The sequence below is a fragment of the Belonocnema kinseyi genome, chromosome 2 (genome assembly GCF_010883055.1).
Source record: "Belonocnema kinseyi isolate 2016_QV_RU_SX_M_011 chromosome 2, B_treatae_v1, whole genome shotgun sequence".
NCBI classification, from domain to species: domain Eukaryota; kingdom Metazoa; phylum Arthropoda; class Insecta; order Hymenoptera; family Cynipidae; genus Belonocnema; species Belonocnema kinseyi.
This window is the reverse complement of record NC_046658.1, coordinates 68,837,021-68,851,498: the sequence shown is the minus strand read 5'-3', so window position 1 is coordinate 68,851,498 and position 14,478 is coordinate 68,837,021. Positions and strand designations below refer to the sequence as shown.

Below are 14,478 nucleotides of genomic sequence, written 5' to 3'. Positions count from 1 at the left end.
AATATATGTGTCTCAATTTTTTCTAGTGTCGAATAGTCTTAGTTATTGGTCGTTGAAAAGCAGTGTACCGGTAGTGGCGTTTTGGCCGTTTAAGGGTTAAACCCATTATTATTTTTGATATCTGTTAAAATCCGTGGAAATCCTTTGAAATTTTTTGACCTGTCTTAAATTTCTTTGAAATATTTAGAGATCTGTAAAAATAATTTAAAATTCCGTAAAAATAAAATTAATTCAATTTGTTCCCTACAGTTCTCTAGAAATCTGCTGAAATACTTTGAAATTTGTCAAATCTTTTAAATCTTGTGAAATTGTATGATGTATGACTTCCCGGACAAATTTCTAAATCTCTTGAAGTTCGTTTCAATCTCTTCAAAATAACTCAAATTCTTTAAAATCCTTGGAAATTTGTTTCACTTCTTCATGCTCTTTGAAAATGTTAAAATCCGTGAAAATTTATTTAAACAAAATTTAATTTATTCTTAAAAGTTATCTAAAAATTAGTAGAAATTTCTTGGAATCTTTGGGAATCCTATAAAATTCTTTGAAATTCCTAAAAATTATTAATATCTCTTGAAATACTTCGGAATCTCTTAAAATCCCTGGAAAACTGTCCTTTAGAAATCGTAAAAATCCATCAAAATAAGTAGAAATCAAATGATATATAATCAAAATTCCTAAATTAAATTAAATTATCAATTTAAGTTCTCTAAAAACAAGCCGTGCAAATCCCTAGAAATCTTTGAAATTCCTTGAAATCTTTGAAAATTCAATACAATCCTTTAAATCTTGTGAAGTTCCTCGAAATACCTTAAAATATCTTAAAATCTTTCGAATCGCTAAGAACCCCTTGAAATTTAATTTAATTTATTATACAAAGTTCTCTCAAAATTGTTTGAAATGCTTTGAAATTTTTCAAATTAATCTTTTGCAATTCTTTCCAATCTCTTCAAATAACATGAAATCTGTCGCTTGAAACCGTAAAAAACATTGAAATAAGTAAAAATTTGTTGAAATTCCTTAAAAATAAATTCAATCAAAATTTGTCATTAAGTTTTTTTTGAAAAAAAGTTTAAATTCCTTGAAATATTTGGAATTGTTAGAAATCGCTTGAAATTTTATTTCATTAACTTTCCAAAGACCTCTAGAAATCCTCTAAATTTTTTCTTAATCCTGCAAATTTTGTTTGAAATCCCTTTAAATTTATTTAATCTTTTGAAATCCTTCAGAATCCGTTAAAATCCATTCTAATATTTGACCATTATTTTCTTACAATGAATTTTCCTAATGATTTTTCTACAATCGGTAACAAATTATAAGAAATTCATTATAGGAAAGTCATGATAGGTCTATACTAAATTTTCTATGATATTTGTTTGTAACGGAGATCACAAGTAATTAGTCCCTGGACGTTCACTGAATTTCGGTGAACCTATAGACACGCCCTTAATAAATAGCAGAAAAACTAAATATAGAATTTAAATTATTAAATTATTGTATTGAATGAATAAAAAAGACAAACTCGGAATCGACGATAACAGAATATACTCATTAATAACTCACCCAGAAATTGGATAACACATTAACATTAAACGTTTTTTCGATATCGTCTGGATAATATTCAAGGAAAGGGCGATGCAATAAAATTGCTGCATTATTTATTAAAATAGATATATTAGGTATGCCAATTTTTCTCATCATTCTCAAAGTTTCTCGAACCTCCAATCTTTTTGATACATCCACGACAAACCCATAAGCCTAGATAACAAATTTGTCAAACGCATAATAATATAGGATAAATTAAATACTTTAAGCTCACATTTTTTATGAAAATTATTAGAAAAGACTTTTTAATTATTTAGGGATAAATGATTAGATTTACTTCGCCTCCTTCGTTAAGAATGGTACTCAATGTTGATTTATTAGCATTCACATCATTATCCCAACAGACAACTATACATCCCAGAGCTGCTAACTGAACTGCCAATTCTTTCCCAATTCCATGGCCAGCTCCAGAAATCTAATTTTATTTTACTCCTTAGTTGTGTTTCGAGTTTAAAATAAGCTGATTTTTTAATTAAGATTTCAAGTAAATGAATTAAATTTTCCATAATTATAAATATGTATGTAGTTTATTCTATTGTATTACTAAATATTTAATTTTTATTACTGATTGTAATAAATCTTAATTTATTCATAAGCATACAATTACCAATACGGTTTCGCCTAACAAATTCTTCATTGGAGGAGGTACAATAAGTCTAATCGATGCGGTTATCATTGAAAATGTAATTTTCAGCGATAGTAAAAATAATTCGTAAGCTAATCTGGGAAAAGCGTATGGTTTCACTTTTTTCCATAAGCTTAAAATTCTGAAAAGTTAATGTAATTTAAGTTTCAGATGAATTTTGATAAATTTTGAAGAAATTTGCTATTAAAAAACTTTCGAATTTCAAAAAGTAGAAATTTGAAAGCTTTTCCTAAATTTAAAAATGGCGAGCCCTTAAAATACATATATAGAATTAACAAAACAATAAATTAATCAAATTGAAAACCACTCCCGAGATATATTTTGTAATGTTTCAAATTAAAAACAATTAAATTTTCGTTTCTTTTAAAAAATGCTGTTCAGAATTAATATTAAAAAAATTTCAGTTTTCAAATTTAAAAGTGAAATGTCAAGATGTGAAAATAGATTAAACTACCTATATTCTGATTTAGAATCTGCAGGTTTTTGCCCCTCAGGTTGTGTAGCCATGCTCACGATTATTTATTTGGTTTTATTTTTTCCTCAAAAAATTATTTCCTTAGTATAAGGCTTCCTTTTTTATAAACATAACCATTCATTCACACTGAGTAATATTTGCATAAAATTCTGACAGAATTTCAAAATAACAAAAGACAATTGTGTAATTTCCGATTTTTTAAAATCATTCAACATGTTTTTAATCGTCAATTTTAAATGATAATCAGCCAATTTTAATGTTTGTTGGGCTTTAGTCTGAAGTAATACATAATTCAATTTACTCAAAAAGCACTTGATAAGTGACAGGTTGTAGAAAAATATTCTCAATCGTCCATAAAAGAAAAAAATATTTAATGTATTGGGGAAAATAAATTATAGAAGGTGGTTATATAAGAAAACTTTCAGCTAAAAGAATATTTGATGAGAGTCGAAGAATATAAAATCAAAAAAATCTAAAGAAAAGAACATGTATTGGTAATGTTAAGTCTTTATTTTGAACCTAATATTTTTCATTTTAATCATTCATATGATTTGTATCTTTCACAATGGTTAGATACCTTAATCTTTGTTTGATTGTTTATTATGGGATTTTAATCGTAAATAATAGTTGTTTAAAAGTATTCATTAAAAATATATTATAGCTACATATTTATAGTAAGACATATTTTATATTTATATTTTCGATATCATAAAAAATCTATTACTGATGTTATGAACGATCAGAAAATAGAGAAATAATGAAGCTTCTGCAACAAAAATTGGTTAAATTTTTATGTCTATGCCGACTTCTATTTTGGAAAGAGGTTTTGATAAGAAAAAACAGTTTGCTTTTAACTTTTTGGGAAATAACTGTTCCGATTTTTGTTACAATGAAATTCGTCTGATTTTCGATCCCCGGACACATAATTTTAAAGTAAATATTAAACTTTTAGAAATTCCTATGCATATTTAAAAATATAAACTATGTATATGAAAATAGTTTAATGACGGATTTATTCTGTTATTTTAAAAAGTAAAGAAAAAATTTCCGAATTCTTCAAATATTTTTTAAAATAAAATAAACTTTTCTTTTAAGAATTCAGAACAATACTCAAGAAGAGAGATCTTAAAATTTTTCCCTAAAGATTCTCAGTGCTGGTATTCTCCAAAAAACACTTTTACTGACGAACTGATGTCCAATGCTTCCCAAATATTAAAAATTTGTGGTATTTACTGTATCGCAGAAACAAAGAAATTAAAATATAATTAAACAAGAAAGTTATTATCTTATCATAAATTTTAATCAAATTTTAGTTTTTACCGAATCGGATGAAAAGAACCTGATTACGAAACGCTTCCCCAAAAATGAAACTTCGAAAACATTTTTCGTAATTTTTCAAACAAAGGAATCAACAAAATCGAAACATTTAGAGTACACAATTCGTTCTTCAGAAATGGGAAAAACTTTCATGTTTATTTCAAACGATGAAGAACCTATGGACGTAGGTACATATACAATAGAAAATAAAAAAACATGATATTGATCATTTATTTAAATTTCTTTTGTTCAATTTAATCTTAATATTAAATTTATTTTCAAAAAAGATCCTTATCTTTCAAGTGGATTTCTAGCTTTGCAACTGGCAATCGAGGATTCTTTTTTTAACATGTGGAAGAAAACACAAAAGAAAGAGGTTGAGGTAAGTCTACTAATTTTATAAAATTGCTCATAAATTTCATGCTGATTTTTACATATTTAAGTTTTATAGTATAAATATAAATTGAATAAGTAATAATTAAAATTCACTTAACAAATATTTTTACAGCTGACGATTGGTCGATTTCCATTTCACAACATAAGTTTTGCATTCTTACCATCGATATGCAGATCCCGAATCAGTGTAATTTATTACATCTCGATAATCGCTTTTATAATGTTGCCAATATCAACTTTAAGCAAACTAATTTACGAAAAAGAGACTGGTTTTAGGGTAAGTCACTCATTTAAAAATATTGAAAATTTCAAAAACAAAAAAAGCTACAATAGAAAATCTCTATTTTCCTTTCGTCATTTAAAATTTCATATCTAAAACTGGAAGATCATCAAAAAAAGATCATAAAAATCAGAAATTATTTTGGTACTAAAAGTTTGTTAAAAAAAATAAAATTATTGTAAAGGAATTATTCCTTCGTTTCTTTGAAGAGAACAGTATTTTTTATAATATAATTTTTTTAATTTCTCAAGATCTCCTAATAGTTTCGGGTATCAATGATTCTTTTTTTTATTTTAGTTGGCTAACTTATCTTACTACAATTGGAATACCAGTAACAATAATTTGCACAAGTATTCTATATCCAATTTTCTCGAACAATTACAATGCTTCAGAAAATGGAATATTTTTATTTTTTCACATAGTTGTGACGTCTGCTTTCATGTTTGTGATTGGATCCTTTTTCAATAATAGTAAGTCTTATTTTCTCTCTATTAAATATAGAAAAGATTAATGTTTGAAATATATAATCGTTTATTAATCTTTGTAGAAAGATAAGAAATAAATCAATTTATGGTTCAATTATTATTTAATCAATCTAAATTTCTGAGAAGATTTCTTTTTGAAGTTATTATTTCTATAGAAATAATAATAATTAGAGAAAGTGCTCTAGATTTGTTAACTCAGGAACAAGAGAAACACGATCGCCATTAATATGCATCTGACGTAGAAATTTCAACAATTTAAGGAAACTGATTACTTCCTGTCACATTACAGGAACGAAAGCTGTTCTTACTTGTTCACTTTTCTGGTTATTCATGGCTCGAATTACAATCGAATTGGACCAATTCTTGGTCGATTCGCCATTGGGAATAAAAATACTGACCCTCGGTTTACCACATACTGGACTGCTTTATGGAATTGATGCTCTAACTTCCGAAAACGGCAAGTTATCTCTCGAATACATATGAGAAGCCATACATAAATTACATGAGGGTACTGCCATAAAGTTGATCATTCTAAAAAATGAGGTTTTAGAAAACAAAAAAATTTACAAAGTACCTAAAATATTGTTTTTTTAATTAAAGATGACCGATGAGAGGATGAAAGCACCCCCTTGGCGCGGCACCCCTTCGGTTAGTTGGTTCAAAAAAATTTTAGATTATATATATTTTTTAAATGCTGCAATTAATTCTGACAAATTTAGTACATTTAAAGAAATTTTTAATGCTTCAATTTTGAGAAAAAAATATTTTAAAAAAAGGTATCGAAAACCTTATTAAACAATTCTGCCACCTTGAAACGTCATATCCTGCAAAACGCCGAACTAATAAAAATGATAATATGCAGTGTCTCCATTTTGAACACCCTTTTAGCCGCTAATTTATTTTTATAACATGTTTAAAATAATAAACGTGAAAATTCGTTATTTTTATTCCAATCGCTCCAATGACAAGTGGCCATATTAATTCCCCCCAACAACTGCAATGATTAGACTGATGTTTACTTCCGATGCTAGCCCAATCAGAATGACTCATCTTCCCGCAATAAAACGTAAAAATGTATACTTCTTGAACATTAAAAAAATATTCAAACTTTTTTAAAAAATATTGTCCTCAAGTAATTGTACTCAATTTCTAGTGCTCCTTTAATTTCACCAGGAAACAAATATGTTTGTAAATATGCATTAACCCCATTGTGATAATTTCATAATATTTAATAGTTAAAACATTGGTGTATTTCAAAAATTGAATTTTTTTACATTCTCATCCTAATATAAAGATATCAGTTGTATGTAAAATTTGACTTCGTCGACTTTCATCATATCTCCACGTTTTATGAGACCTTAGCCAGAAAAAAAAGATTTTTTAACTGTAGTCTGTGGGCACGTCAACTTTCAAAAAATATTATTATATAGTTAACCAGCCTTTTTTGACCAACGATTGTCGTTTTTTCCCATAACAAAATCTGGTGATAAATTGAAAATTGAATGTTTGAACGAAACTACACGAAAGACGAATAAAATTTTTAAAAACTTAATCTTTCCAAAAATATCTAAACAAATTTGCTTGAGACTTTTCTTTAATAAGGAGCATAGTTTTTAATTTAATTGTGATAACAGTTTTTCGAAATCTCCAGAATTCCATTTTCCAGTCAAACTAGACGACATACGATCAACAGTATAAAATTGGTACGAATATTGTAATAAGATTTTTGTTCATTAAGGCTGATAGAGTCTTGAGTAAACTAATTTTTATTTTTATCTGAAATCAAAGCAACTAATATTTAAATAAAATTTTATTTGTAAATAAAAAATTAGAAATTATCACAATTCTTAAAGATGAAAATTCTTATATTGCGATAGCTATAAACATTCTATAGAATTATTCCAACGAAATACCTCCCCGTGTTTAAAAAATTCGGTTGACAGAGTCTGGTATTATAAACAAGACTGTGATAAAAATTTTAAAAATTTGGAATTTTTCTAATTAATTTTTTGTCATTCTCACGATATTTAATTAACCAACTTTACTAAACTGAGCGTTTATCAAAAATTTATTATATAAAGGAAATGTTGAAAATGACTAAGACGTAAAGTGGACAAATGTTTGGCAATCACCCATAGGATTTTTTCTCAAAAAAATATTGCGTTGTCAATTGTCCACTAATATTTAATTGGAGATTTTTTTCACATATTTATGTTTCCAATTTAAAAATCTTTAAACTTAGAAGCCATTACATTTTCAATTGTTCATTGCCATACTTTTTAAAATTATATGCTTGATAATTTTTTTTTGTATTACTGTTAAATCTGATTAATAAAATGTTAATTTGCAAAACATCTTCTAAGTGATAAAATGTTTCCAGAAAAAAATTCGGTCTCGTTAATAGTAATAATTTTCGCTTGGATTCTCCATATAATTTTTTGGATTTTTACCTCAAATTTATTTTAACAACATAAACGAAGGAAAATGTGGGAGTAGAAATTCTTGGCATTACCCTTGTAAAGTGAGCAAACTTCGATTAAATAAAATAAAAACAACGCTTCTAAACATATAGGTATAGAATTTAAAAAATTTTAATTGTTAAAATTTGTAGAAAAAATCACCAAATATTGAAAGTGCGAATTTCATCAACATAGGAACAGCCAACTGGCATGCTGTCAAATCTGCCACTATTTTTTTAAAGGTTCTCAAATTGCTTTCAAAAAAAATAATGTCCATTTGTATATTTTAGCTAATGATAAGGTTCTAGAACTACTTTAATGTTCTTAAAAAGAACATAAAATTGTTCTGAACTTATATAAAAAATATTGTTTTCAAATACATGCAGTGATTAGAGTACGAAATATTACCAAAAACTTTGATCGGATAGGAAATCGCATCAAAGCTGTGGATAATATGGCAATAAACTTTTAAAGAAATGAATTCTGTGTAATTTTAGGACACAATGGTGCTGGAAAAAGCACTTTGCTTAATATCTTAGTTGGTATGTTAAGAATTTATATTTAATTTAAATGGTAAAAATTGTATATTGATAAGAATAAAAAATAAAATAGGAATACATAAGCCATCACGTGGAAACGTTTACATTGACGAAGAAGATCCAAAAATAAAAAGTCTTTACAGTCAGATTAGTTTCTGTCCACAAGAAAATATTTTAGTCAATCATTTAAGTGTCTTCCAACATCTATAGATATTTGCAATGGTATTTATTAGATTATGAACAATTTGTGTACATTTCTTCATATACAACATGAATCTATTGTTAATTTTTATTTCTTTAATTCGACTTTTTTATTCAGTATATAATTTAATTTTTCATTGTTCACAGGTCAAAGGCTTATCTTATATAGATTTTTTGAAAGAATCTCATAGACTTTTAAAACAACTTAGTTTGGAAGAAGTTTAAAATACTAAAATAAATAATTTGACTTTTGCCGTTCAAAGGCGAGTTTGTCTAGCAATGAGTTTGATTGGCGACATTAAGGTAGTTTTTTATACAGCTAACTTTTTCGAATTTTAAAAGTGTTGTTCATTCACAAAAATGTGTATATTTATATACATTAAGATTCTAGTTATGGATGAACCAACTTATGGAATTGATCCTCTGCATCAAAAACAAATTTGGAATTTACTGTCGGTTAGTTTTTGTAAATAATTATTTTTTCCAGCAAAAAAGGTTATCGTTCAAGTAAATAATTGTAATCAATAAAAAAATTGATTAATTTGAATGGAAGGAACTGAAGGAAAAAATAACAGTAATAATGGCTACGGATTCGGTGGAAGGTGCGGATCTGCTGGCAGATAGAATATCAGTATTTGTAAATGGCAAGGTTGAGTGTTCGGGATCTAAAGCATATTTAAATCGTCATTATGGTAAACGAAGTACAGAAAATGATATTATGATCGTTACTGAAGAAATTGAATAAAATAATCACTCACAAAAAAATAATAATTTTTCAAATCTAATATTAGTTTTTAAATTGATTAAATAACCGTGTGATATGACTAATTTATTGTATAGGGTTTGGATACGTTTTACGTATGGCTTTCCGGGAAGGATGTGACCTGAACCTTCTTCGAGAGGAACTTCATGAATTCTCAACAGAACCGGTTACCCAGAGGAACATCATGGGTAGGGTTGTTAAATATAATGTTCCCAGAAGATCGTGAATAAGAAAATTACTTGAGTACTTTGAATTTCACAAGGAAAGACTCAACATAAATTCAGTTTCTATAAATGAAGCAGGAATTGAGGGCCAATTTTTAAAGTAATATATTTTTTCAGCTATTCGTTTAATTTCTTATATTACTATATTTAAACTCATTTTTGGTAATTAATAATTATACAAAAATGTGTTATAAATTTTAGAATAGGATTGCTTAGCCAGTTTAGAGAATGAGGAGCCTTTTCCACAAGCACTAACTATGAAATTATGGTTCAAAGAAGAAGACGAGATTTAATTCACTCTGGTATGCAAACATTAAACCAAAAAATTTCCACACTTAGTTTCACATTTCAACAGTTAAATTTAAATTTATGAAATCGTGTTATAGGTGAACAATGGGAAAGGCTATCAGGACGAAAGCTTTTAATGCAGCAGATTTTTGCTATAATATATAAAAAACTTTTGCACCTTGCTTGGTCTTGGCAACTGCATCTGTTTTGCGTAAAATACTGATCAATTATTTTGTTTTAAATTTTTACACTAAAATTCTTTTTTTAATCTGACTCAAATATATCAATCACTTTTTCAGATAATTTTTGCGGTTTTAAACATTACAGTGGCGATGGCAGTTTCGCAATTGGCATCGACCAAATTTCTTAATACCACTTAAGTTCTATCCAAAAATAATATGTAATAATTAATAATTCCACACGGAAAAAAAATTCTTGAGGCGAACGAGTGAATCGATAATATATTAAACTCAAAGAAAGTGTACGCTTGGATTAGGTAAAACGTTTAGTTAGAAGAGTTAAACATTTAGTTACTTTATGTAAATTGTTCTCGTAAATCAGGAATTTGGACAAAATTGCCAAGTTCGAAAGTTTATTATTTTCGATAGATTATGTATAATTGTATTATCTTCAGATTAGAAAAAAAATTTAGTTGTTATAGAAATATATTAACTTACAGTAGCCAATTTTTCGTCTGGTATCGCGAAAATGAATGTCCCTGAAATCCGTGTAATACATTTGGAGGTCAAGTTTGTTGTTTTTATCGCGTTTCTTGATATTTCAATATAGTTATCGCCTACAATCAAAACAAATGTAAATTATTATTACTGCATCAGAAACTCCATTTAATATTAACAATCGCGCACATTTTAAATGGTAAAAAGCGTTTAATTGTCCAAAGTAAATCTCAACTATCACTGCTCCCGATTAGACCGTCGCCATTTCATTTCGCTGCTCCCATAATGCACCGGCGCTCTTCCGATAATTGCTTCAGACACCTATTCTTAATATCCCTATTATAGCTATACTTATTAGGGGTTTGACTATACGATATCCCTGGTATATGGAAAATGGTCAAGGATATTCATTTTCGCAGATCAAGAGATCTTTCTAAATTCCTTCGTTCGTTTTCAGCAAAATGTTTGGCTATAATAAGGAATAATATCCCTGTCGCAGCTCAATTTTTTTTACCGTGCATTTATTAATAATTGCATCGTCTTTTGTTAATATACTTTATTTATTCAGACTTTTTTCTTCAGGAATAAATTTTTTTATTCGAGCTTTTTTACTATGAACATAACTGCACAAAGTTATATTTTTAATAAAACGAAATTTGGAAATTGCTCTTTAATTAAATGTTTATTTTCAGGGAAGTTTACATGAACATTTCGAAATACACGACAAGGAACTTTGTTATTATTTTATACGCTGAAAAGAGCGAAAAAGCGGAAAAATTGCCTACTTCTATATCGAACACTAGCCAATCTTATAACAAAGTAAAAAATGTTCACATTACGAGGAATGTTTCAGTTTCAGAATTGACTAGTCTGCTTTTCATCGAGGTAAAGTTTCAAAAACTGTTGACAAAAAATCAAACAAAATCGGAATTAATTGTAAAATAATCAACATCAGTTTATAGATCGAAATTTTATGACAATCAACATTTTGAAGACTGGAGTAATTAAAATGAGATATTCACCCTATGCAATTCACAGTAGCCCCTTCGCTATAAATTTGCTCTATAATTCGCTTTTACGCGAAAATGATGATTATAATGGTTGCAAAATAACTCTAAAAAGTCTTCCATTAGTGAATCCAACAAAGGTAATTATAATTACATAATTTTATTGTACTCCAATTCAAATTGACATGAAAATTCTCCGGAATTTAAAAATCACAATTTCACAAAAGAAGATATTTTTGAAGCTAATACATAAAAATATTTGTATACTACAGAGGCCATATCAAACAATACATCATAAAGATGTTCGCATTTGGGAAAATGCTGCTATAATGATAAGTCTTTTATTAATCTTGCCCAGCATTGATTTGGCAATCAGAGAAAAAACGTCAAGTTCAAAACAATTACAGATGAATACTTCTAGCATGGCTAACTGGATACCTAATTATTTTTTGTACTTGTTTATATATATTTTATCCCTAAGTATTATATTTTTAATTGGATACATTTTTCTTCGTCGAGATTCACTGAGTTTCACACCAAAGGTAGTAAGAACATTTTTAATTTATATTTTATTTCCCATTTTATTAAATTACCTTTTAAATGTGAAAACCTCACTTGATCAATTTTATTTTTTTCAGTAATTTAATAAGAATACATTTTAATTTTACAATTGATCAAATTTTTAGAATAAGACGGATTCAAAGTCCATCTTTGAGTATCCAGAATAAAGTAGTAATTGTCAGGAAATAAAACTAAATTATAGAAGTTTAGCAATTTATTTCCAGGATTAAATTCTGGGACTGAATCTCAGACTCGCCATATGAGCGAGATCCTAATTCTTCCTTTTTTTTAAATCGGTCAACATTAACCCTTGCCGCGGGCTTATAATATTGACATGGGACTTTAAATTGGAAAAACTCAGTTTTCGAAAAAATAGAAAAAAGAAGTACTTGTTATTAAATGTTTTGAAATTAAAGTTTAGTCTCTCCTTAAGGAATATTCAAGAAATAATGACGACAAAATAACTTTCATTTTCTATCAACCCAAGCCCCTTATATTGTGCCCGGATAATGTCCCAAAAATGAAAAATAACCATTGATGTAAAATCCATGCTAAAACGGTATTTTTAAACAGTATGCTCATTCGAGAAGAGACAAGTTTCCAAGTATTTAAAAACTAATTTTCGAATGTTTAATCCATTTTTCCACCTTAAAATCGTGAACTGTTACTATTTTCAGAGATAGATGATACAGTTTATGGAATGTCAAGAGTTATATTGCTTGTTTAACATATTCGGTAATTATTCAAAAATTTGAAAACTATTTTTCTTGATAATCGTGAAAACTCATTATTATTTGGAATTAATTACACAATTAACGAATTTGAGTGTAACTGAAGCGGGCGACTCGCTTTAGTGAATAAACAATTAAAAAGAGGCCCGAAGACTGGGAAGCCCTCGTTGGTTTGAATTGAGTATTTTAACATGATGTCATGGAAATGCATTCGAGTTTTTAGAGAAAACATTATTTTGTTGATTGATGACTTTTCAGTATTATGAAATAAAATATCCAAAATTTAAGGGCACTCTAACATCAAAAGTAAGATATTTGATTGTACTTCGTAAAACTAAAAGGTCTTCTACCGATAAAAGGATAAAGCAGACTTGCGCAGATGCATTCTAAACTCAAAAAATATTACTATTAAGACATTTATAAATTACTTTTACGTTTAGAATATTTTCGCCAACTATGCGAACCTTTCTGACGTTTTCAACTGTCCTAGCATGACTGCGTCGTCATAATGCAAGACTAAATATTTTTCGAAATATTTGCGTCATTTTTCGATTCTATTATAATGATTTTTAGTGGGTTAATTTTACTATTCAAGAAAATGTTATATTTTTCACGTCGTAAGCCAATCAGCCTTGAAATACGCAAATTTTAACGTTTCGCGACCCTTGAAATAGGCAAGAGTTCACTAGATATTTATTTATATGAAAAATTATTTCAAACGAAAAATTAATTGCGTCATTAATTCCAAAAATTAGTGACTTTTCAAGATATACAGAGAAAAAATGGTTAAAGCAAATAAAAATTGTTCGAAGAATTGCCAAATATCCTTTAAAAATAGATATTACTCTCAGCATTCGCTAATTGTGTTATTTATTTCTAAAAATAGTAACTTTTCACGATTACAGGGGCAACTACTACATGCTTTCATAAAAGAAAGTGGCTTGAATAACTGAAAAACATGTTAACCAAGAAATATGGCTCTGACGTTCAGAAACTCTATCATTTGTCGCGAAAACCAGTAAATTTTCAAGTTTTTTAAATGAAAATAATTTGTTTTAACAACCAATAATGTTTTAAACAATTAAAAGTTAATTTTAAAAATACTTGAAAACATCACTTATCGAATAAAAATAATTCATGTTGAAAGAATATTTGAAAATACCTCTTTTAGCGTGATTCTGACATAAAACTGCTTTTTGCATATTTTGTGGAATTTTCGTAGCACAGTTCCCTCCGAATTTCTTACCAATTTAACAGGCCGCGTTGGAAATTCCGGTACGAACAGTCGGATTTCTTCAGTACTATAGTAGATACTACCAATTTTAATATTCTTTTATAAATAATTTTTGTACTTTATGGAATAGCAGCTATTCCTCTAAACTACTGTGTTCAACTTTTGCCATTTAATACAGGAACTATATATTTTATTGTGATATTTATGAACATTTCTGTAGGTACGAATTATAATTGTAATATATATTGCCTTATGCTGTCCATTTTACTGATATTAAAATAGCAATTATTAAATCAATTTAAGAGTTTACAGAAAATTTGGTTTTTTCTTCAATTAAATTAATCTATCTTCTAGTGCTTTTACTCAACGTGGCGATTTTGTTACGACTAGTAATACAATATTTAAATCAATATATTTTCGAAATGGCCTTGCATGTATTATTACCATAATATGTCCTAGGATGCGCAATAAGAAATTATATGCTTCAAACCCTACAATACGAGGGTGGATTGATAAGTTTCCGGCCTGACCAAGAAAAACAACGTTTTTAAGAATTTTTTTTTTTATTTCTCAACATAATCTCCTCCAAGGCT

The 14,478-nt window shown here is 27.7% G+C and overlaps 1 protein-coding gene across 2 annotated transcripts in view; it reads right to left on the bottom strand.

The window, feature by feature from the left end:
• LOC117182588 (epidermal retinol dehydrogenase 2-like) overlaps positions 1-14,478 on the bottom strand; it is a 25,561-nt gene that overhangs the window by 4,660 nt on the left and 6,423 nt on the right. Inside the window, exons 1-4 of one of the 2 annotated variants that reach the window (XM_033375681.1) lie at positions 2,703-2,860; positions 2,210-2,369; positions 1,880-2,017; positions 1,561-1,755 (exon numbers count right to left, since the gene is read on the bottom strand). The exons of the other annotated variant lie outside the window; for it this stretch is intronic. Of the exons in view, the coding sequence (XP_033231572.1) occupies positions 1,561-1,755; positions 1,880-2,017; positions 2,210-2,369; positions 2,703-2,755 (546 nt within the window). The 5' untranslated portion in view covers positions 2,756-2,860. Of the gene's footprint in view, positions 1-1,560; positions 1,756-1,879; positions 2,018-2,209; positions 2,370-2,702; positions 2,861-14,478 lie in introns of those variants that run through there. 2 annotated transcript variants of the gene reach the window in all.